Source organism: Myotis daubentonii, chromosome 2 (genome assembly GCF_963259705.1).
Source record: "Myotis daubentonii chromosome 2, mMyoDau2.1, whole genome shotgun sequence".
Lineage (NCBI taxonomy): Eukaryota > Metazoa > Chordata > Mammalia > Chiroptera > Vespertilionidae > Myotis > Myotis daubentonii.
This window is the reverse complement of record NC_081841.1, coordinates 79,676,085-79,701,993: the sequence shown is the minus strand read 5'-3', so window position 1 is coordinate 79,701,993 and position 25,909 is coordinate 79,676,085. Positions and strand designations below refer to the sequence as shown.

Genomic DNA, 25,909 nt, shown 5'->3' with positions numbered 1-25,909 from the left:
GTGTGTGTGTGTGTGTGTGTGTGTGTGTGTGTGTAGGAGGTAAACCTCATTTAAGACTTTTAGAAAATCAGAAGTATAACTATGGTGAAAACTTAAAATTTGGCTTTTGTGAGTATAAACACAATTAACTAATAAATATTTTTGGCTCCCAATCTTGTTATTTGTGGTGTTTACTTCTTTAATTACAATGCATATTCCTTCATCAAGGACATAGTTCATCTTAATTCCACAAGGTATTTTATTCATTTTTAGTACAAGTAAAAAGATCAGCAATGACATAGATATTTAAACATGACAGAATTCTCATTCATTCTCTGAAGTGAATTTTGACAATGTTTTGGTGTATTTTCATTATTTAAGATAGAAACAGGTAGAAGTTTTAAGTACCTCGAAAGACCTATCAGACTTGTGTTTTTGAAGATACAGTTTTGGAAATTGAAATGTTTATGTCTTGACTATCTTGAATCAGTCCCCTGATTAATTTTCATGCCACTGTCTGTTAAATTATATTTTTAAAAATTACAAATAACTTTATGAATTTAGATTATATAATTTCAACAACATTTTGACCCACTAACTGTATTCTTGATTTAATTCTAAGTTTTAAATGCTATTATAAAATCATTTATGACATTTGGAGACTATGATAGCTTTCTGTGTTGCTTCTGCTTAGAATTTGAAGAGAAAATTTGGTTATTGTTATTTCTTCATTATTTCTCATATTTATGAAATAAGGGTATCAGAAGGAAAATTAAAAACTGTAAATGTTGAACTATAACTTGTGTAAGCACTCCAGTTAAATGTTAAATGTTATTTGATAGATTAAATTGGAATTTATTATACACAATAGTACATATGCATGTGAACCAATACATGGTGACTATTTCTTTTCAGATACTGAATGATATATTTATATATAGTCCTATATTTGCATATAGTAAGTTTCACTGTTTTAGAATAAATATATAAATGTAATAGAATATGGTCTAGAGTTGAATTTTGTTGTCCTGACATAGGTTACTTTTAATGTTATAATTACTTAAGAAGTTGTAATTATCATGAACATGTTGATGTAACTTTACATGTAACCTGTGTATAACATACTAATACAATTCAGCTATCAGCAATGTCACATGTGTTAAACAGTCTGCGTCTGTGGTAACCTGGCAATCACCTCTAAGACATGTAACTAACCTTGGCACTGGGGAAACTTTAGCTCACAAAGGCAAGGTGCTGCCTATATACATTAGGGCACTATTTTGTTTCCATAGCAACAAATCAATGCAGAAACAGTTTTGGAGTGGTCACTGGTGCCATTCAGGAGAGTTCACAAATAATTTTTCTTGTCCTCACAGTATTATAGTCACCTCGATAATTTGAAAACTTAATAATACTCATTTAAAAGTTCAAATTAAGACTGTCCCTGAGGACATACAGACATAATGTGTATTTCGAGAACACAAGTCTTTTTGCTGCCGTTGCTGAGGAAACCCAATCCTGCTTGAATTGACTATACTACTAATAATTAACCCTATGGCTTAGCTTTTCTCTGATTTCTACAGAGTTGAGCTTATAACAAATTTTATTCCAAATTTATTTCATCAGAGTCATTGCCTTAGCATATTCCTCAACATTGAGATACATTGTTTCCATTTTTAAGTAATACGATAAACAGAGAAGCAAACCAAAATACCAAACTTTTAACAATCTATCGAGATATATTCTAGTGTTTGGTTTCTCATAATTCCAATTATTACATGACTCTTTCGGAGTTGCTTGAATTCATTCTGTAGTAGTCTGTCATCGCCAGCCATCACTAACCTTCCATACCTTAGGTTGGTAGCTTTTTATTTGAACATACCATTGTTTTTCAATTATAACCATCAACTGCATTATGTTCACCCGATACCAGTGTAGATCTTTCCACATAAAGTTCTGTCTATTAAAATAGTAAATTTGCTGTCACGCTTTTCTTTTAAGCATTCTGTGCTGTGTTCTGTTCAGTGTCAGTGTCTTTAGTTCTGATTTTTCTATTTTGTCCCTCTCCTTTTCCTTGACTTGTTAGTCTGATCCAACCTCTTCTACCTCATCTGATGATTATCAATATGTTATGGAAGCTAAACTACAAGAAATGATCTCCATACGTAGGAAGGTAGTCCTACTGGACTTTACTTTCTATTGCTAAATAGAATCCATCTAAGTTTTTCTTTTCATTTATTAAAATTATGTTACTTTTATTTATTGATAATCGACCATCTGTGCAGTTCAGTGCTTCAGGAGCTTAAGATTGGACAATGGCAGGTTTGTGTTCAAACCATGCACAGTCTGCATGTTACATTTGGCTGATTTCATTGCTCATAAATAACTCCAATGTTTTGCTGATGCTTGGATGTAACAGGCCTTTGTAGCTGACACATTTCAAGCAATGCTGTTCAGCTGCCTGTTTAACGAAAGTTTATTTTTGAAAACTACATTTGCGGTTGGTAGTAGCTTGCTTTACATTTTATTTCAGTTTATTTAGAGGAAATGTGTTCATCAAGTCTTACATGTCAAGTGCATTCTTCATATTTCTTAACAGGCTGAAGAGAGACATGGAAATATTGAAGAACGTATGAGACATCTGGAAGGTCAACTTGAAGAGAAAAATCAAGAACTTCAAAGAGTATGTCTATTAAGCACCTTACCTCAATGATCAGTTTATGGATTTATATTCTACATACAAAAAAGTGAACGTCTTTCGTGGTCATGGGTTGTATTTAAAAAGTTATGGATATGCCGTGAGCACTTTAAAGAAATTAAGTTTCTAACAATTTAATCAAAATCAATATAAAATTAAATCCATTTTTAAAACTGCAGAAAATGTAGAAATAAACCCAGAGACTTATTTAATGATTTTATGTCAAATTTATTTATTTTTTTCTTGCATGTAAGGCTAGGCAAAGAGAGAAAATGAATGAGGAGCACAACAAAAGGTTATCCGACACCGTGGACAGACTTCTGACTGAGTCCAATGAACGCTTACAGCTACACTTAAAGGAGAGAATGGCTGCTCTAGAGGAGAAGGTAACATGGCACTAGAGTAGAATCACGTGAACATTTCACAGAGTTCTTGTGCTCACGTTTGTTTTATACCAGCTGGGGTCATTACATTGATCAGATGATTCATTGACTTTCCTTAATTAAAAAAAAGAATGTTCTTAGAAGAGAATGAACAGTTTCTGTAAAAATGTATAAAATCAATATTTATTTTATTTTTTATTCCTTTTTTATAAGATCAATTTTTAAATGAACAAAAATTACTTATAGTATATAAATTTTGCATATTAATATGATCATCCGAGACAATTGTGTTAAATGTGCTGCACTTTTGTGTTAAAAATATTTCATTTGTCCTTCGGTATGCAAGGAAGAAGAGTGATAAGACAAAAATAAATATGTTGGGGGTGTGCAAGGAAGCTTGTTTTGAATTATTCAAATGTTTTAAGTAACTGAATCTATCATTGGTCTAAAAGCCAGACTGTGGGTGAGCTTAATGTCAATCTCAGTACAGAATTTAGGCATGCAATATATCTAGCTACATTGTTTTTTTTTTTAAAGTGCTTCTGTACAGTCTGCAATTTCATTCACATTTACATATGTCTCATTGACAGCAGGCAGCTTCCAAACCAGCAAGAGTTATATGAGCTGGTTTCCAATTCCAAGGCATAAACAAAAGTAGAGGATAAAACTTAGGTGCACAAATCATTTTGGAAATTTAGATTGAATGCCAGCACTACTTAAGCTAGACATTTTCCCCTGAATCATCCAATAAACCAAAGTAGAAAAAATAGGTTTTGATAAAATGTTAAAGTATTTTGATTAATTTACCCATTAGGGAGTCAGGCATGACTTCTTCCCATTCAACTCCAAATTCATGGACTATGCTAATTACTACACTCTTGGTTTAATTTAACTCTGTAAACTTGAAAACCATACATGGTTTTAAATCACGCTTTGTAGTACTATAAGAACATTATAAAGCTTATAACAGTAATACTTCTATGGCAAGGATTTTTTTAAAATATCTATAATGCAACTTATGTTCACATGTTATGATGTGTAAGATCAGTTTTTTAAATCACTAAAATTTTGCTTTATTTCTGTAAAAAATAACTATCACAGAAATTGATAATTCTGCATTTGGAATAGAATTCCAGAAATTATACATTTAAAAAATGGACTGGGAGGAGTGGGGGAAAGGTGGGAAAATGGGAGATATCTGTAATACTATCAATAATAAAAAATATATTAAAAATAAATAAATAAATAAATAAATAAAAATGTGATCTTATCTTTGCTTGTTTTTTCAGATAATAAAAATAATCTGAATTCTTTATCAACAATACCTCTGGACAATATTGACCTTTTTCTTATTTGAAGAGTAACCTAATTATTTCAAATTTTACAGTGACTGAGAGGATGCACACAGAAATATAAAGATAATATTCAGTCCATTTGTCAATTCAAATGTTACAAAGTATCCCATTTAAAGTTGTATTTCTCAAAATGTTAAGGTGTAATGTTTAAAGGTTCCATTGAAACTTGGTTTTCAAGGAAATCAATAAGTAAATGCAGAAAAAATTGATGAAGAAGGTTCTTGAAGGTTATTTTATAAATATATAAAAATAGTTTATATATTTAATTATTTTCTGTTTAGTTTGTTAATTATTTTTGTTTTTCTTTCCTCTTCTGTAGAATGTTTTAATTCAAGAATCAGAAACTTTCAGAAAGAATCTAGAAGAATCTCTACATGATAAGGTATTACAGAAGCTTACATTTTGCCTATTTTTCTATTTCATATTGGTGAATGTTTTATAAAATAAATTTCAACAGAAATAATTTTAAGATTCCTCCTTTTTTAAACAATTTTAAATTTTATCTATATATACATACAAAGAGATTACACATATTGGGAGAGCTTGATGAATTTTTACAAACTAAACACACTAAAAACCATCATTCTGGAAGCTCCCCTCTCATTAACATATAATCACTACTCAAATACTAAAGGGTAATCACTATCTTGACTTCTTAAAGAAAAAAATTAATTTTTGACTTGTTTGTGCTTTATATAAATGGAGTAAAAATGTATACATTAATTTTTGTCTAATTTGGGATATCATTTTAGAAGAAATATATTAAATACCTATTATGCATATGAATTATAAGTTATATATTTTCAATCATGAGTCTAGTTCCAAAGTAGCTGAAAATTTTAATTGAGGAAAGAGAACACACCTTTGACAAAGCAATGGGTTGCAAATTAGCAGATGCTGAGTGTCAAATTAGAAAAATAGACAATAATAACTACAGGCAGGAAAGATCACCATACATTCCTGCTATAAAGAAGTCTTCAGGGAAGTGGGGCTTGACTAAAACTTTAAGAAAAGGTAGGACTGTGTTGCAAGCCTTTTGAATACAGAACATGTAGCATGATTGCAGGTGCTTGGTGGGGGAGGGTGTGAGAAGTGAATTTGATTTCTTAAATAATAATAGGCATATGGTTCAGCTGAATCATTACTCCAGTTGTAAGATATGTGGCAGAAGAGGAAGATCAGGGCCACATTATGAAATGTTTAAAAAATTGTGATTGCTAATATATCTTTGGCCTCCTTCATTAGCCTGTAAAATTCTTGTTAGCAATTTTGTCCTAATTTTATTTTATTATTTGGCAGAAGCAAAGAATAGTATCAAATTACTAACTTTTGAAATGATCTATTAATGTGTATTGAACAAAAGATGGAAGGATAGAAAGAGAGAAGGGAGAGGGGGGGAAAGAGGAAGTGAAGGAAATGAGAAGGAAGGATGGACAAAAGTATGGCATAAGAAAGGTATTTGAAAACTTAAAAGAATAAAGATAATAGTGAACAATTAGATTAACCTGTGAATTTATGTACATACTAGAGGCCCAGTGCATGACATTCATGCACTGGGCAGGGGTTGGAGGGTGTTCCTCAGCCCGGCCTGTGCCCTTTCACAGTCCAGGAGGAGAGGGTGGATGGGGCGAAGTCAATGTGGGAAAAATTAGACCTATGTAATACTTTAAAAAAAAAAACTTTTTGGTCTCACAGTCAGTGTGTACACTATCTCCGAAAAGATAGATCTACTAGAACAGTACATGGGGAGAGATGACATTTCTTTAGGCTTTAGAAGGCAGATATATTCTTATATAAAGAAGGGTAGGACAGAGAAGAGAGACTATGTAATAGCATAGAGAAAACAAAGATGGTTGATTTGCTGTATCATCAGAAGTTTGCTGAGACTGGTATGTGTGTAAAAATAACTAGATTTTGACCAGATTGTAAATTTTGGACTTGATCCTGTTATGCAGTATTATTTTATTCAAAACTCTGTGTGTTCCTGGCAAGATATCCAGAACCTACTCCCTCACCACCACCCTACCCAAGCCTTGTAGCATCAGCAATCTGCTTAAGCAGCCAGCAGTACTAATCACTCCATGCTCCCCATCCTTGTTCATGTCAATTGCCAGAAGAAGCAAATTCATGTCATACTTCATTTCTGAATATCATCTCATACAGCCAAGCATATTTTCTAATCTAACCATATTTCCTATAACTCCTGAAATTTCTACTCAATTCTCTATAATGCATTATCAGCAAAATCCCCTGTGTACACAGCCTCTTCTCTCCATGTTTCTCTTCATCATTCTGATCTCTTAAATTCGAAGTTCACAGGACTGTCCTTGGATTTCTTCTCTATGTTTAGTCTCTGGTGAACTCATATGATTTCATGGGTTTAAATACTATCTATAAATTGAGTACCTCAAAATTTACATCTCCTACTGGGTTCCCTACCCCGAGGGAGTTCATATATGCAATAATCTACTTTTTTAAAAAAAGGAGTCTACTTAATATCTTTATTTAGACACATAAACAACTTAAACCCTTACATCACCAGTTAATCTCACCATCACTGTCAGCAATCTTCTCAGTAAATCTTTCTCTTAGTTACTCAGGTTAAAAGCCTTGGAGTATTCTTAACCACATTCAGTCTAATAGAAAATTCTGTTCTATTTTCAAAATATGACCAAATTCCAGCCATACCCTCCATAACGCCATTGTTTTCCAAGCCATGATTCTCCTGCCTGTTTTTGGAAGAACAATAATAAGTGCATTTCTTCCTTTCCTCCCAATCAATTCAAGTTCATTTTACAGCCATCAGAATGGTCATGCCACTTCTCTACTCAAAAATCCTCTAGTAATTTCCTATCTCACTCAGCATAAAGCCAAAGGCTCTAATGGTTTACAAGGCCATTCAGGACTACTCTTCTCAAACCTTGTAATCCTACTTTTCTAAATTTATCGCATGTCTGCCTTTGTTGTTAACCTCCCCAATCCAGCCCCACTGGCCTCTTTGCTCACTACATATACTCCCACCAAGGGGTATTTGTACTTGCTGTTCCTTTTCTCTGCCATATCTTTTCATATAAGATATTCCAGTTTTCATAACTACCTCCCTTTCTTCAGTTCTTTACTCAAATATCACTTTATTGAAGAGCCCTTCCATGTTCCTCCTGTTTTCTCCTTCCTACCAACATCCTTAAGACCATATTTGTTTATTGTGTTTTCTGCCAAATTATAAATTACATGAGAGCAGGAAATTTGTTAGTTTATTACTGTATCTTAGGTGCCTAGACACAAGAGGTTCTTAATGCATAATAGGGGAAATAACAAACAAATTAATTAACAAATATAAAAAAGCAATGGTTTAATTTTTTTAAAGTATTGATCTAATCATACATCATTTTTTAAATGATATATCTAACAGAAGAATATGTGTGGAAAAGATTGAAGGGAGCATCACCTTTGTGGAAGCTGGTAAAATATTCATAAAAGAGATAAAAAGGATGTAGGGTAGAACGGTGGTTGTAAGAATGAAAATAATAGATATGAGAAACTTTACAAAGTTCACATTGACAAAAAATAGTGAAATGAGAAAAGAAGTATGAGTCAAGTAAAATGGCAAACACATGACACCTAGAGAGGGAAAAAATAGCAATAGAAAATCCAGAAGGACACATTTAAACATCTATATAATAAAAGCCTAAGCGACCTTTATGGTAGAACAACCAGAACGATTGGTTGCTATGATCATACTGGCCACCAGGGGACAGACGCTGAATGCAGGAGCTCCCCCCTGATGGTCAGTGTGCTCCCACAGAGCGAGCACTGCTCAGCCAGAAGCCAGGCTCATGGCTGGCGAGTGCAGCGGCAGTGGTGGGAGACTCTCCCGCCTCCATGGCAGCACTAAGGAGCAGCAAGCTTAATGTTAAGGAGCAATGAACAGACAGGCAGTAAGGAGCAAGAGGTCCTGGACTGCAAGTGGGCGCAGGCCAAGCTTAGGGACCCCACCACCTCCAGTGCACGAATTTCATGCTCAGGGCCTCTAATTCATATTATAAAAATTATAATTATGAAAACAAAATTAAGTGCTTACATGAGCACTTAAATGCTATAAGACAACTTCTGATAAATTTTTAGACTGAAATTGATAATGCCAATCTGAGAAAATTATCAGTTGCACAAATAATTGTACTATTATCAAACTGATAATTTAACTCTTATTAGATGATTATTTTTTTCCTCATTCTTTTAATTCAACCTTCTTTCTCCTTCACCTCTATATCTTTCTACTCTTATAGAATAATAGAAATCCTTCACTGACTGGAAAAATAGGACCTTTTCTTATTTTTTAAACCAGCTGTGGTTTTGACTCTGTATTTTTAAGTGATATAAACATAGCTGGTCACTACCTTAGTATTCCTGGGGTTTTTTTAAATTAAAAATTAATGAATTTCAGTAACTATAGATAGTGTTTTGTTGATTTCTGCCATTCACATTTTCATTACAAGGGGAAAAAATCAGGCATGCTTTACTTTCATGACGAATAAGTTTTAATAAAATTATATCCATCAGTTTTTTCATTTTTTAAAAACCCACTAAACTTGGTGGCTGGCTTGGTTTATCATAATTGAGTCTTGGTATTATTGGTATTTGTATATCATTTAAGTAACACGTCTTTGATTTTTAGGAAAGATTAGCAGAAGAAATTGAAAAGCTGAGATCTGAACTTGACCAATTGAAAATCAGAACTGGCTCTTTAATTGAACCCACAATATCAAGGTAACATTCAATTAAAAGCTTATCTGCAGTTGACTGAAAACCAACATGAATCTCCTTATGGTTAATATCTCCTCAAATAAAATAGACAAATACATGTGTCTCCTATTGCCTAGCCATTGCCTTATTTGACTCCTCACCAATTTAGTTTCTACATTCCAAAATAATTGTATAATTTAGAAATCCTTTCTGCAGATTTGCAATAAAAGTTGAAATCACTATCTTTCATATTCTGCATTTATTATATAGATATAAGATGTAAAAGGAATATTAAATGAAGAAATGAACTGTATGGTAGATTACATCTCATTCCAGGAAGAAGTATCAGCTCTTTTCTCTACATGCAGAAATATTTTCAATGCTTAATGTTATTGAAGAAATATCATTGATTATGGTCATTCATATTCAAAGAGCATATAACTATTTTGGTAAAGTAATTGCAAATAAAGAGGAAAAGCAAAATTATATTTGCTAAAGAATTCAAGTTAATTTAGCTTTACTTATCTACTTTGACTCAATACCTAATCTTTAAAAAAGAAGCAACGAGACAATTGTTTCTCTCTAGATAGACTTCAATAATTCACATAAAAGTTTCTTTTTTGCTTAGAGACTTTTATTCAAATTCTATTAGAAACCCTAGAAGGGCTCACTCATTCAATCATTTATTTATTAAGCAATACAGTGACATCAGCTATCTGAAACTTTTGACACCACAGATTTCTAGATGTTCATGTTTCATGGTCATACGTTTATATTAAGAATATTAGTTTCGTGAGGGCTGAAGCTAATATTCTTAATATTTTCTCTCTAATAACTACAATCTCAGCACCTTAAATAGACTTCCATATAGTGTGCTTTCAATCAATATTGTTGAATGAATTAATATCTGGTAAAGGATTTTTCAGATGTTCAGGTGACTAATCCAAATTTAAAAAAAAATAATTCTAAAGGAGATTATATTTGTCGGTATAGGTACTAATGAAACATTCAGTATTTTGAGTATTTCTCAAACTCATTTCTGTAGACATAAATACACCTAAATACATCCAATTTTTTTAAAACGGATAGGCCTTTAATTTTGAAAATCATGCTTATTTTAAAGAAAATATTCTGACTCTGAATCAAATTAATTCAGTTCCATGTGTTCATATGGCGATGATTATTATGATGATGGAGAAGAAAAAAAAAGAGCTGATAAATAGCAGAGGTGTAAATACAGAGAATGAACATTATTAAATTAACAAATTAAATGCATTTTAATAGGATCCAATGGGCATTTCATTGTCTTTTTCCCTTTCAATCTTAGGAATGCAGAGTTCTAGAGGTGTTGTCTAAAAGTTCATGCCGCAGTGAATCCTCATGGGCCACCTAACAATGTGACATTTATTCACAATTACAGAACAACACGGTACAGCTTTCCTCTATGCTGCAGACTGTAGTAGAAATAACACTACAGCAAGCATTCTTAGCTTCAGATATACAATTACTAGCTGTTTGATTTTGAAAAACCCATTTCCTTACAAAGGTTCTAATTTTGTATATATTTTGCATGAGTTATATATAAAATACTGTTTTTCTGACAATCTCACAAGCTTACATTCCAGATAAAATGAGAAGTAATCAAAGGGGTTTTGTGAACAGTAAATCACACCAAAATTATAAAGTATTATAGGAATTATTAAGCTAAGCTGATGGAATTTATAGTAAGTTACAGTATAATCAAATATTTATTAAATAGCAATTATTTGTGGGACAGTCATGCTTTTGAGTGCACGTAATTAAGAAAGAAACAATGAAGAAAACAGATGGTGCATGATAACTTCATCAACTTGTGTTTGATCTTCCAGTTGAGGAGGTAGGAAGAGATGAGCTAAAGTTAGTGATTATCTATCTACACTAATAAAAGACAAACATGCAAATTGACCGTACCTTTGCTACACCTTAAGCCATGCCCACAAGCCAATCAGAGTGACTTTATGCAAATTAACTAAACCAGATGGCAGCCGGCAGCCACAGAGCTGGAGCAAGCAGGAGGCTTGGTTGCTCCAGTGATGGAGGAAGCCAAGCTTCCTGCCTGCCGCGGCCGGCTCTGAGCTCCACTCAAGGCAACAAAGTTTCAATCATAGAAGATAAATAAACCCCAGATACCTACTTTCAGCCAGCCATGGCCACAGAGCTGGAGTGAGCAGGAGGCTTGGGTTGCCCCTGGTGATGGAGGAAGCCAAGCTTTCTGCCCACCCTGGCAGGCTCTGAGCTCCACTCAAGGCTACAAAGTTTCAATTATAGAAGGTAAATAAATCCCAGAATAAAAAAAAAAAAAGGAGAGGCTGGAAGCTTACGTCACCAGGGGGTTTGGCCAGCCTGAAAACAGCCCTCAGCCCCTCACTCAGACTGGCCAGGCACCCCAGTGGGGACCCCCACCCTGGAGGGGGTGTGGCCAGGTGAAAACAGCCATCAGCCCCTCAGCCAGGCTGACCAAACCTCCATGGGGTGAAGGTCCCCACTGGGGAGGGCTTGACCAACCTTCAAACAGCCATCAGCCCTCACCCAGGCTGGCCAGGCACCCCAGTGGGGATCCCCACCCTGAAGGGGGTGTGACCAGCCTGCAAACAGCCATCAGCCCCTCACCCAGGCTGGCCAGGCACCCCAGCCGGACCCCCCACCCTGATCCAGGACACCCTTCAGGGCAAACCAGCTGGCCCCCACCCGTTCACCAGGCCTCTATCCTATATAGTAAAAGGTAATAAGCAAATTGACCCTAACAGCAGAACGACTGGGAATGACTGGTCACTATGACACACACTGACCACTAGGGGGAAGATGCTCAATGCAGGAGCTATCCCCTGATGGTCAGTGCAATCCCACAGGGGGAGCTCTGCTCAGCCACAAGCCAGGCTGACGGCTGCCAGTACAGCGGTGGTGGTGGGAGCCTCTCCTGCCTCCTCAGCAGCGCTAAGGATGTCCGACTGCAGCTTAGGTCTCCTCCCTGCTGGTAAGTGGACATTCCCCTAGTGCTGCTGGGCTGCCAGAGGGAAGTCTGACTGCCAGCTTAGGCCCGATCCCTTGGGGAGCAGGCCTAAGCCAGCAAGTGGACATCCTCCTAGGGGTCCCACACTGCAAGAGGGATTAGGCCGGGCTGAGGGACCCCACCCCCGGATGCACAAATTTTGGTGCACTGGGCCTCTAGTATATATATAAAAGCCTAAGTGACCTTTGCAACTGAAAGACCAGAAAACTGGAACCACTGGTCAACCAGTCGCTATGACACACACTGACCACCAAGGGATAGACACTCAATGCAGGAGCTGCCCCCTGGTGGTCAGTGTGGTCCCACAGCCAACCTCCTACAGCCTCACCCCTACCCTGGCTGGCCGGCCTCCTGAGGCTCCTTCTAGCTGCCTGGCTAGCCCCCAATAGGCCTCAATTGCCGGCCAGGCCAAGGGACCCCACCTGTACACCAATTCGTTAACCAGGCCTCTAGTCAGTAACTAATATCCTCTACTAGTATCTCATCTGAGAAGAAAGTAAAATAAGTAGCAGAGTGTCTGGAGACAACCTGATTTGGCTGAACTCTGAAGAAAGGGTAAGATGTGGATAATTAGGACAATAGAGGACATTCTAGAAGCAGATGAATGGATTACTGGTTTACTCTAAGAAAATTCGTATTTGATTTATCTATGGACATTCTTTTGTGAGATAATGTGCAAGAGTCACAGGAGATTCCAGAGTGAAAAAAACACGAGGGTTCCTTGTCTACATGAATTGGTGACTGTAGATGCACTTGTTTTTTTGTTTTTTTAAATATATTTTATTGATTTTTTTACAGAGAGGAAGGGAGAGGGATAGAGAGTTAGAAACATAAATGAGAGAGAGACAGCCATCAGCTGCCTCCAGCACACCCCCTACTGGGAATATGCCCGCAACCAAGGTACATATATGCTCTTGACCGGAATTGAACCTGGGACCCTTCAGTCCACAGGCCGACGCTCTATCCACTGAGCCAAACCGGTTAGGGCGATGTACTTTTAACTTAAACCTCCTAGTATGTCTCAAAATAATGTACAGCACATGATTAAAATTTTAAATATATAGAAATATTACCTTCGTTAGAGAACTAGCTCACAGAATGAATAAAAGGAAAGAGGTGAGCAGTAAGCTTCTTTTTTAAAAAAGAATATATTTTATTGATTTTTTACAGAGAGGAAGGGAGAGAGATAGAGAGTTAGAAACATCGATGAGAGAGAAACATTGATCAGCCGCCTCCTGCACATCTTCTACTGGGGATGTGCCCACAACCCAGGTACATGCCCTTGACCGGAATTGAACCTGGGACCCTTCAGTCTGGACGTGGATGTTCTATCCACTGAGCCAAACCGGTTTCGGCAGCAGTAAGCTTCTTAGATCAAGTGTAAGCAATGGGCTCTTCTATGATTGCTGTTGTCTCAGGCCTCAGGTTATTTCAAGGTCAATTAAACATTTTTTACTTACCAGACACTGTGGTATTACAGATACAGTGATGATGGTGGTGAAGAGGACACGTTCCAGATGGAAAATAGAGGAATAATGGTTTGAGGACCATTTTAATGGAAGGAGTATGACGAGTTAAAATAGCATATGACAATGGGACTTTTAAACTGAGACTTTAAGAATGCTAACCATGGAAATGTGTGACGAGACTGTTTTCAAAGGCTCAGAGACAAAAGAAAGTGTGAGTTGTTGAGGGAATTGAAAGTCAGTACAGCTAGATGGAGAAATACAGACAGTAGTTAGAAGTGAAGCTGGAGATTAATTGTAGAGGGCCTTTTAAGGACACTGAAGATCTTTAAGCTGGTTGTCAGTGGGACCAGATCTGTTTTGTTTTATGTTTTTAATAAATGACCTAGAGTTGAGAGATAAAACAACAAAAAACACTCCTAGGATGATATCATAATTTTAGAAATTCCACTCCAATGCCCAAAGAGGCATTATCCTAAGTACCACAGGCAAAAGGCACATAGAATGTTCTGAGCTGGTTTGGAATGTATTATAATCAATTTCATTCATTATCTTACCAGGCATTTATTAGGTACTTAATAAATCCTTGAGCATATAATGGTGATGAAAATATATTTGTCTGTCAAATAGATAAATACTAAGATTTGTACCATTTACAACCATGGCCTTCTTGGTTAGTTTTTTATATATGATTAATCCACATAAAAAATATAATTTGCTTAAGTCTCACATTAACAGCTGTAAAAAACAATCTCTGTCCTCTATTTTGGGGATGATTCCTTAATTCATTTGCTTTAATGTCCTATTTGGCAAAACAAGGGCTTGCATCAGCCTGGTCAATATCTTCTAATGTTATAAACACTCAGACTTCACCTAACCTCTTTCATCTAATCTGGCCAAATATTTGGCAATGCTCCATTCACAAAGAAACCTAGGGGCAAAAACATAGATCAGCAAGAGTCCCAAGTTCCAGAGTAAACAGAGCTTTAAGTATATTTGCTACTGATAATAAATCATTTTGTAGGACAGCATGTTGCCACTGTTATCATTATTATTATAGTAATAAACTGAATTTGCTGTAAATCTCCATATAAATAATGTTCATGGAGAAACTTTTAATGCACTTTAATTAGAATGTACTTTATCATCATGCTTATTGAAGAACAGTGCGCCAATATTTTCCAATTGGAATGTTCCAACTGTTTCATCTGTAAGTAGATTTCCAAATCAGATGTGATCATCAAAATATTTTTTTTAATTTAAATGAATGTCTTATTAAAAGCTAAAAAAATTATTTGGGTGGTATATCCTATTTTATTACAAAATAACTTTAACCTTGCGTCAATCTGATTTTAAGCATTTTTTTGTTGTTGATTTTTCTAAGTTGAAAAATAGAATGTTAAAAAACAGAGAACTCTGGGACCCCAAAAGTTTACTTTTTTTCTGTTATATTAATGAGAAATGCTTAAAACAAATACAGTAACAAATAGCTTATATTGGGATATCCACTAAACAGCTCAAACTAAATATAGAATTGCCAGAATTTAAGCCTCAGGATTTTGGCTGGCGATCTTAACATGTTTTGTTGTCCCACGACATTTGAAAATAATAATTAATGAACAGAAAGGCTTTTTATATTCTAAAAAGAGAAAATGCAGTCGACCTTCAGGAAGGAACCTGTGGCCAGAATTTCTGACATAAGCCTCTGGAGTGACCTCAGAGGGTCAGGACAATTCATTAGTTTTCTTTCTTGAAGTTTATTTCCTTGAGGCTTTATTGCCAATTAAGAAGTGGATAGTGATTTGCTGATAAGTTGAACTTTGGCGATTGACTATATTTCGTATTTTTCATTTCTTCCAGGACTCACCTGGACCCCTCAGCTGAGTTGCGCTATTCCGTTGGATCCCTCGTGGACAGCCAATCTGACTACAGAACCACTAAAGTAATAAGAAGGCCACGGAGAGGCCGCATGGGTGTGAGAAGAGATGAGCCAAAGGTTAAACTTTTTATTTCAAGTCTCCGATGGTTTTGAGTAAATATGCTATTGCATTTTGGACAGAATTTTAATCCTGAGAAGATTTAAAATGCTAACATTTTTATTAGTGTGACATATGCCATGCTTTAAAAACAATAACAAACCTGAAACCCCTACTGTATGCTAGAAGTTCAACCAAGAATTTCCCTGTATTTATCCACATAATTTTATGAATTGGGTACTATTTTTATGCTAACTTAAGATATAAAAATATTGAAGTTCAGAAATTTTGTGTTCAATTACACAGCCAGCAAAGTAATAAAATCAAAACATGAGCTTATGTTTGCATTGTTTTAAATTCCGTGCTTCTATCCATTATGCTATTTTGCCAAACAAATGTATTTTTTGTTTCTTTGGGCACCTAAGCAATGGCATTCATACTGTTGATTAAAATTAATTAAATATTTTAATTGTAATTACGACTTTAAAAACACTTTGAGGAAAATGTACACAGAGTACTGAAGGTGTTTGGAGAGAATTGTCCATGATCAACTGCAGTGCCAGCCTTGCATTCACTCAATAACTTCAACTTTGTAAGCTATGCGTGTTCAGTATGTAGTTGCATTTGATAGAGAACATAATTCCTTTGTGCTCTAAGTATATTTGTTCTCCACAACCCCTTGTATGTGTCCAAAATACTACATAATCTGCTTGTCTTTATTTGTACAATCCCTTTCTTTCCTTTTCTTTTTTAACACTTGGTTTTTTAATTGGTACCTATGTGTCATGTACAAATTCATCCCTCATAAAAGGCAATCAGTATCTGTTGAATGGATAGATAAATAAACAAATGACGAATAAATTAAGTTCATCTTAGTTCTTTTCTCATTTTAATGAAAAAATAAATTAATACTACTCAGTGCCAGAACAATTTGTGAAATAAAAGCTAACTCAGGTTTTCAAGTCTTAAATAAATGCTCAAGGCAATATCATTATATCATCACAAAGATTGAAAAAAAAATTAAAACTCTAGAACCTCAGTTTTACTCCCAAACCTCTCATACTTTGAGATTACAGCTTCGAAAACACTGGTCTCTTGGTTACTCAGGACTTTCATTCACATGAGGTTTTATTATATCAGTTAAAACATTGGTATGCCTTGGGCTTTAAAAAAAACCAATCAGGCATTTGAGTAGAGCAGAGCAGTGGAAATGAAATGAAATTACTTTGCAATATTTTTAATAATATTTATTTCAATTTATGTAAATGACTGTTGGGGAGAGAACTCATGTATAATTTTCTGTGTAATAATATTAGTATTCTGAGCCTGTAATACAAAAGTGTAGATAAGATGAATTAGTACAAGAAATGGAAATGCTTGAGTACCAGTCAGTAGAAAGGATTAATTTGTAAAAAAGGAGAAATGTTACAAACACAAATGCTTTAAAGTAATTCTTACCTCAGTTTGGGGTTGAGCTAGATATCATGGGGAAGTTTTACATTTATTATTTTTATTTCTATTAAAATGTTGATACTTATGCGGACACTACTTCCCATAACATAAAATGCCAACGAGTTATTTTATTGAACCAATACATTGGAATGTTCATAATCAGTTCAGCTTTTGCCAAGTAATATATAAAAGCATGTGTGCTTTTGTGTTGTTTTTCAGAATATTGCTTTGAAAGTGAATAATGTTATCAATACTATAATTGTTCACCATTCAGGTGAAATCTCTTGGAGATCATGAGTGGAATAGAACTCAGCAAATCGGAGTGCTAAGCAGCCACCCTTTTGAAAGTGACACAGAAATATCTGATATTGACGATGATGACAGAGAAACAATTTTTAGCTCTATGGATCTTCTCTCTCCAAGTGGTCATTCTGATGCCCAGACTCTAGCTATGATGCTTCAGGAACAATTGGATGCTATCAACAAAGAAATCAGGTGAGTTCAGTTATTCTGGTGGTGATAACTAGATGACCTGGACATTAAAAATATGATCATCATATCAAAATCATTGGCATTGACTGGGAGGGTATTGGAACTGCAGAATTCCATACTTCACTCCACATCTACTGATTCAGAATGGCATTTTCATACCATCCCCTGGGTGTCTGTATAGATCCTATATGAAATTAGGGTAGCTTTTGTAAGGAACATACATAAAACATATAGACATGATATGAGGGGGATATGAAAGAATGAGGTAAAGATTAAATCTTCTCCAATGAATTTTAAGGCACTTTTTAAATTTAAACGTACTATTTAAATGGTATTGGTGGTGATAAGATACATTATCAAGGTACAGCTAGCACTGCTGTAAAGCTACTAAATAGCGTGCAAATTCATGTGCAGCCAGCTCCTTAAAAGTATTTAGACATTGGTGTGAAATTAACCATGACTGAATTATTTCAAAATAGGTATTTAAAAAGGTATCTAGGTAATGGATGATTTTAAAAGAGTAGAATAGAAATTGTACAACTTAACATACAAATATTGAGAAATATCACTATGATCATTTAAATTTTAAGTTATGTGTTTTCTTGAATTCCGATGACATCCATGGTCTGTTTCTATTATTCCTTTGATTAATCCCAGTGAAGAACCTTATTGTGTCAGGTGGATTTGTTTTCCTTCAAACTAGGAAACTATTCTTTATTTTTTCAACGGATGAGCAATTTTTACTATTTTGAACAATGCCTTTATTGGTTCTTTCTACTCTAGCTTTAATCTGTTGACCTCCTACTTTGATTGAAATTACCTGGTTCGCCACTATCATCACCATATTGTACATTATAGTAGTTTCTCATCTGGATGACAATCATAGTTTTACCTGGTTTCTTTGTAGTATTTGGATTTCCAAGCTAGTTCAAACTGACACTGCAGCCAGAGCAGACTTTTTAAAACCCAAATGTGCTTATGTACTTTCCTTGTTAATTAAGCCCTTCAGTTTCTCTTAAGATAAAGATCAGAATTCTTTGATGGTCTGCAATGCCCCACCTACTTCAGCATTCTCTTGCCTTCACCTGTTCTAGTCCATGTTCCATTATGCCAGTACATGACTTCCTGTTCTTTGAATGTTCCATCTATTCCCTTTGTTATGGCTGTTCTTTTCTTCTGGAATATTCTCCTCAATCCACACTGTTCTACCCTAACTCTTCACCCACTTTATACTACTCACCATGAACATCTCGCCATCACTTCTGTCCTTCAGTTCACTTTTCGGTCCTTTAGGTATTTTTTTTCCCACTAGATCATACGTTATATAAGAGCTAGGAGGTATATCTGGTTTTGCTTCTGTTACATTTCCAAAACTTATCACTTTGCTTGATAAATAGAAAGGGCTTCATAAATATTTGTTAATTATAAATAGAAAAATATATAAAACATGAATTCAAAATAAATAACACTTCCTGATGCTGTGCAGCTAATGGTTGAATTAACTATTAAATAGATTAAAAATCAAGTATGCGCCCTTGTGATATTTGTTTTCACACACACACACACACACACACACACACACACACACACAAAATACACATGCTCCCAATAACATGTGATGTTCCTCCAGGGACTCAGCTTTCTTGCATTAGGGTAGAAATTCCCAGTAACAATCGTGGCCTAGACTAATTAAGTTGATACCCAAATAGTAAATTCAAACTATTGTCTTTTAATATGTTCATCACTGCCCCCCGCTTAATGTAGAATAAAATAGTTGCTGATTGTAAGACATTAAGAAATACATAAAATTTGAGTACATAGCAACATTTAAAAGAAATAGGCACCTTAATATAAACTGTGGCATTATGCTAACAGTAATTGGAATTTATCTCTGGTTAGAATTTTTCTTATTTCACAAATTAATTATTTCACAAAATATTTTTATTTTAAATCCTCTTCTCTGGCTTCTTACTGTTCACTGATTCTCTTTTTTAAATTTATATATATATATATATATATATATATATATATATATATATATATATATATATATATATATATTGATTTTAGAGAGGAAGGGAGAAGGAGAGATAGAAACATCAATGATGAGAGAGAGTCATTGATGGGCTGCCTCCTGCATGCCCCCTACTGGGGATCAGGCCTGCGAACTGGGCATGTGCCCTTACTAGAAATCAAACTCCTGGCTCATAGGTCAATGCTCAACCACTGAGGCTCATTCACTGGACTCACTGATTCTCTTAATGAGAGAGATCAAAGTACTTTAAACTCATTTATCACTGGAATAGTCATTAATCTGTTCATCTTATAGTTAGCTACTATTGGTCTAATTTACTTTTGTCATTTTATTTATTCATTCAGCTTGTCTATGATTCCCATGAGAATCCCTTCCCAACACACTAGGACATTTTAAAGGGAATCTATTTTGTTATTTCATTTGCTTTCCACATTTACATCAAGATTAGAAAGATCAATGAATTGACATTTATTTTTTTCCAAATAAATAGAACAACAAGGCAACATTCGATTTTTTGTTTGACTAAACTTTGATTTGCCTCTTATGCAACTTATTTCTCTAGGTTTGACTCTCCTTTACAATTAATAGAATACTAAAGTTAATAACAACAAGTTCTTTGTATAACAGAACCACATCACCAGATTTTTCTGAAGTCATTATCCACCAATCATTTTAAATGTACAAAAAAATTCATTTTTTAAGAGGAGTGAGTTTTTCCATTGTCTTGTGCTTAACGCATTAATGATGCTATACTCTGATGCTTGATAAAGCCTTTATTTTAGATTCTGATCTTTGACTCAAGTTAAAGTGCACCCATGAAAATAAACTTCAAAGTAACAGAGGTTAATTCTTTATGTAAGTAAAAATTATAACTAAGATAAAATTTTCTTTTTAATATTTTTATTGACTGTATTTGTTTAGAGCAGTTTTAGGATTCACAGCAAAATTAACTGAGGTGGAAGTACAGAGATTTTCCCATATTTCCTCTGACTCCATACATGCATATTCTTCCCCATAATTAACATCCTCCCTCACAGTAGTATGTTTATTACAACTAATGAACCTAAATTGACACATCATATTCACCCAAAGTCCATAGTTTATGTTATAGTTTATTCTTGCTGTTGTGCATTCTATGTATTTGGAAGAATGTAGAATGACATCTACCTATCAATATGGTATCAAAGAATATTTTCGCTGCCTTAAAATCTGCTGTGTTCTGCCTATTCATCCTTCTCCCCATCCCAAAGCCTGGCAACCACTGCTCTTTTTACTGCCTCCATAGTTTTGCCTTTTCCAGGGTGCCATATAGTTGTAATTATATAATATGTAGCCTTTTCAGATTGGCTTCTTTCATTTATTCATGTGCATTTCATGTTCTCCTATGTCTTTTCATGCCTTGATAGCTCATTTCTTTTTAGTGCTGACTAATATTCTAGTTTATTTATCCATTTACCTATTGAAGGACATCTTGGTTGCTTCAAAGTTTTGGCAACCCTATATAATAAAGAGGTAACATGCAAATTAACTCTTGTGCCCTCACAAGATGGCTGCCTACAACCAGACCGGCAGGGGGTTTAGTGAGGGACGACCAAATGACTGAACAACAGGCTGAGTGGGGCGATCAGGCCAGCAGGGGGCCGTGAGGGCCAACCAGGCTGGTGGGGAGGGGACAGTAAGAGGCATCCAGGCCAGTGGGGGGGCAGTTAGGGGTGACCAGGCCAGTGGGAGGGTGCAGTTGGGGGTGATCAGGCCAGCGGGGGGTGTAGTAAGGGGTGACCAGGCCAGCAGGGAGGGGACAGTTGGGGGCGACAGGCAGGCAGGGGGAGCAGGTATGGGCGATCAGGCTGGCACACAGAGGCAGTGAGGGGTAATCAGGCCAGCGGGGAGGGGAGGGCAGTTAGGGGCAACCAGGCAGGCAGGCAGGTGAGCGATTAGGTGCCAGTGGTCCAAGATTGTGAGAGGGCTGTCCAGCTGCCAGTTTAGGCCCAATACCGGGTTTAGGCCCAAACATCCCCCGAGGGGTCCAGGATTGGAGAGGGTGCAGGCTGGGCTGAGGGGAACACCCCCCCCCCACACACACACACACACACACATGAATTTTGTGCACTGGGCCTCTTGTTTTAAATAAAGATGCTCTAAACATCCATGTACAGGTTTTTGTATGGACACAATTTTTCAACTTCTTTGAGTAAATACTAAGGAGCATGATTACTGGATCATATGGTAAGGGTATGTGCAGTTTTATAAGGAACTGTCAAACTGTCTTCTGAAAACTCAGGAGGTGTCTGTCCCCATATTTTTCAAGCAAACTATACTGGCACATGGATTCATTATGACAATATGTAAAATATGCATAGGTTCAACTTAAATAGGAACTTCATTCAACCCAGCAGAAGCTCTTTATTCTTTGTCTTTGTATAGCTAATACACACTGAGTGGCCAGATTATTATGACCACCTGACGTTTGTAGGCAAATTAGCTATAATTTCTCGCTGAAGTTGCTAGAGAGCCAGACCATTATAAATAGGGAAGCAGGTTGTTTACCACAACAGTAGAAGTGATTTTTTACTATGTACTATATATATCCCACCTTCAAAGGCTGTTAAATTGCATTGTTTACCCATATCTTTAGAAAAAAATCACTCCTACTGTCATGGTAAACAACCTACTTCCCTATTTATAATGGTCTGGCCCTCTAGCAACTTCACATGAAATTATAGCTAATTTGCCTACAAATGTCAGGTGGTCATAATAATCTGGCCACTCAGTGTATTCACCTTTGTGAAGCTTGTTTCTATTTAAGCTTTGTCATCTCAAAGGGATCTATAGCAACAGTTTAATTTTATAATTATCTATCATCTGTCATCTCCACATTTTTTAAAAATATATTTTTATTGATTTCAGTTAGGAAGAGAGAGATAGAAACATCAATGATGAGATAAAATCATTGATTGACTGCCTTCTGCACGCCCCCTACTGGGGATTGAGCATGCACCCCAAGGATCTTTCAGTCCACAGGCCAATGCTCTATCCACTGAGCCAAACCAGCTAGGGCCATCTCCACATTATTAAGTTGCATGGTGTTTATTTAAAGGTGACTTGGCTAAGTACCTTAATGTTTAAAAAATGACTTGGTCATTTATTTGTCCAAATGAAAATTGTGAATGACCATTTATTTAGGATTTTATCAATTATACTTTGTTATTGGGTTGGAGGTAAGATTTAATAACTTCGTTGGAATCTGAGTTTCTAAAACTCATTTATCAGCGCAGGAGTTCAAATGTAAGTTTAGGATTAATGGCATACATTAATTATGCAGGCAAGGGGTTTTGTAGGTTATAGTATAGAAGTGGAGAGGAATTATGTATCACTTAGAAAGTGATTTCTAAATTTCAGCCAGGAAGTCTCTTGAATTTAATGAAAGTTATATTCCCTAGAGAAAAAAAATATGGAACTACTAGATTTGATATAAAATATTCACAGAATTTTTATTGACTTATTAGCATTATCAGAGCATATAATGGATCAAAATTAAACTGTACCTTTCAGGCTAATTCAGGAAGAAAAAGAATCTACAGAGTTACGTGCTGAAGAAATTGAGAATAGAGTAGCGAGTGTGAGCCTGGAAGGCCTGAATTTAGCGCGAGTCCACCCAGGGACCTCCATCACTGCCTCCGTTACCGCTTCTTCACTGGCCAGCTCATCGCCCCCCAGTGGACATTCAACGCCAAAGCTCACACCGCGAAGTCCTGCCAGGGAAATGGATCGGATGGGAGTCATGACACTGGTATGCTGATGCGTCCAGAGACCCTTTGCTGCCACTAGGATTCATGATACATTAGTTGATACTGATTGGGTGTTTCCTCTAGTCTAAGGGCTTTCTGTGTATTTTATTATTTCTTCTTTTTACAACAACCTATGTGGTAGGTACAGTTATTAATCCCATTATGAGATGGCTGTTTAGTACATGCTACATATTGATGACCTACTTGTTAACTACAGCTAAGTAAGAATCTTGGTCCATAGAGAATAATTTATTCAGCATTCAAGGCAAGGAAACTGGTTGTTTCCGTACTACTATTATTTACTTACATTTTTACAACATAGTAAAATGTAATCTACATAGGTGTAACTTTCCCTAGGTTATATAATAAGTAAATGGAAGAGGTTAATTAAAAGGCAAATAGGTAAAATAATAGTTGATACACCATAAAATCCAGCACAAACGTAACAAATGGAGGATAAATTAAGCATACTACAGAAAAATCTGAAATGTATATTGCGTTTCTGGTAAGAAGGTTGTGAAGGTCTATAAAAGTTCACAGTGGCTGTGTGTGTGTGTGTGTGTGTGTGTGTGTAATATATTGCCAAGATGTTTTATTCACTTTCTAATGACATTTTAAAATAAATATGTTGCAATCATTTGTGATATGGCTAGTGAATTATATAGATAAAAATTACCTTATAAATAATTGATGTTTAAGTTTTTATTTTACCTTGATGAAATTCCTGTTATGCATATAAATGTAGGTATCTCTTTCTTTGATTATGCAATTGAGAACTTAAAGAGAAAACTATTTATATGGTGAGGCAATATTGCCCACAGCAAACTTTGTAGTTATGGGCCTTCCATGCAATAAAATCTATATAAGAGAAATGGTGAATTTTTTTTAAAAAAAGGAAACATTTATCTCTTTAAGACATTAAGCCAGTGAGTCCTCTAGTCTCTGCTGACTTCCATACTTAATATTAAAAATAGACACACAGACAATAGCCACTCAGAAAAAGAACAACTAATCAGAAACAACTCCAACCAGATACAGAGCAAACTTTTTAGCAAATGCACTAAGATATACTAAGGCAATAACTGAGCTACATTATGATCTACTTATTTTAGAAATCTAGACATCCCTCTGATTTTATTAACTAAAATGATATTGTCTCTGGCTTAGTTTCTGCCTGTTTAGTACATGCTACATATTGATGACCTACTTGTTAACTACAGCTAAGTAAGAATCTTGGTCCATAGAGAATAATTTATTCAGCATTCAAGGCAAGGAAACTGGTTGTTTCTGTATTACTATTATTTACTTACATTTTTACAACATAGTGTTTTGAATTTTTAAGTATTTTCATGAACACTAGCATTATAACCCTTGACAGTGTTATTATTTTTATAGTAATATGATAAAATATTTTTAATATTTAAATGTGGCATTTGTGTGACAAGGGTACTAGTGCTCTGAGGAATTTTCTTGCATAGTCATTTATAAGTAAATCAGTGGTAAATGAACATTATCACACTATAATTTCAGTGCTTAAAATTACTTAGGACATTTTCTGAGGGTTAACAAGTATTTAAAATGTTGAATATCTGACCCAGATAAACAAGAAATGAAATCCAGAAAATCTTTACTACCTAATGAAACATTGTCATCAAATAACAATAGTGAAACAGATTTTCTTTCACATGTAGAAAATAATGGAGGAAAAATAATATTGTTGGGTATAATTTATATTTGAATATTCAAAAAAAATTAGAAATTTTAGGGACAGAAAATATAGATTGCAAAGACATTGTAATTGTTTGGGTTGTCTATGTTTATATGTTTTGCAATCATGTTTATTGTTTTGTTGCATTTATTTTTATTAGCGTATCCACTTTTACCTCACAACGAATACATAAGCATAAGTGACATGTTAGCAATATCTAATTAGAACACTGGATGGGGTAAACCTACCCATTTTCTAATAACAACTAAAATGTAAAGTATATGGAATAGTTTAACAAAAATTATTCTATTTTCATAACAAAAAGCAATAAAGATATTAAGTGACTAAGGTTCATATGGAATCATAAAGAATTAGCTTTATCAAATATTCTGTAAAAGAGTGTTGACAAGAAAATAGCAGCTCCAGAAACATGTTATACTGAGGGCTGAGCTTGTGGTGCTTGGGACTGGGGGATGCGTTAGAGTCCAGGAAGATTGAGATCCCCCAGGAACAGCCCACCTGCCCAAAGGAGGCGCAAGGCTCTGCACAGCTGGGGCAAAAGGCAGTGTTTGTAAACTCCATATATATGCATTGAATATGTGTTTATGCACAACCTTTTCATGGCCATTTATATTTTACGGGGAGGATTTAGTTCCATTTTTATTTCTGGCTAGCTCGCTCTATTTGTGCTTTATGCTTCCTAGGGCCCCTGTCTCCTATCTGATGCCTGTGCACAGGTGACATGCCCCACCCATGCCACCCAGGAAGTTCCCTCTCTAAAGTGA

At 35.4% G+C, this 25,909-nt stretch overlaps 1 protein-coding gene across 7 annotated transcripts in view; it reads left to right on the top strand.

Moving 5' to 3' along the window:
- The window catches only part of PPFIA2 (PTPRF interacting protein alpha 2), a 462,495-nt gene that overhangs the window by 364,708 nt on the left and 71,878 nt on the right, over positions 1-25,909 (top strand). For all 7 annotated transcript variants that reach the window (XM_059683716.1, XM_059683713.1, XM_059683711.1 and 4 more), the window contains 7 exons: positions 2,579-2,662; positions 2,932-3,063; positions 4,735-4,797; positions 9,091-9,182; positions 15,534-15,669; positions 17,376-17,596; positions 23,181-23,418. In XM_059683716.1, coding sequence (XP_059539699.1) covers positions 2,579-2,662; positions 2,932-3,063; positions 4,735-4,797; positions 9,091-9,182; positions 15,534-15,669; positions 17,376-17,596; positions 23,181-23,418 — 966 coding nt within the window. The remainder of the gene's footprint in view (positions 1-2,578; positions 2,663-2,931; positions 3,064-4,734; positions 4,798-9,090; positions 9,183-15,533; positions 15,670-17,375; positions 17,597-23,180; positions 23,419-25,909) is intronic.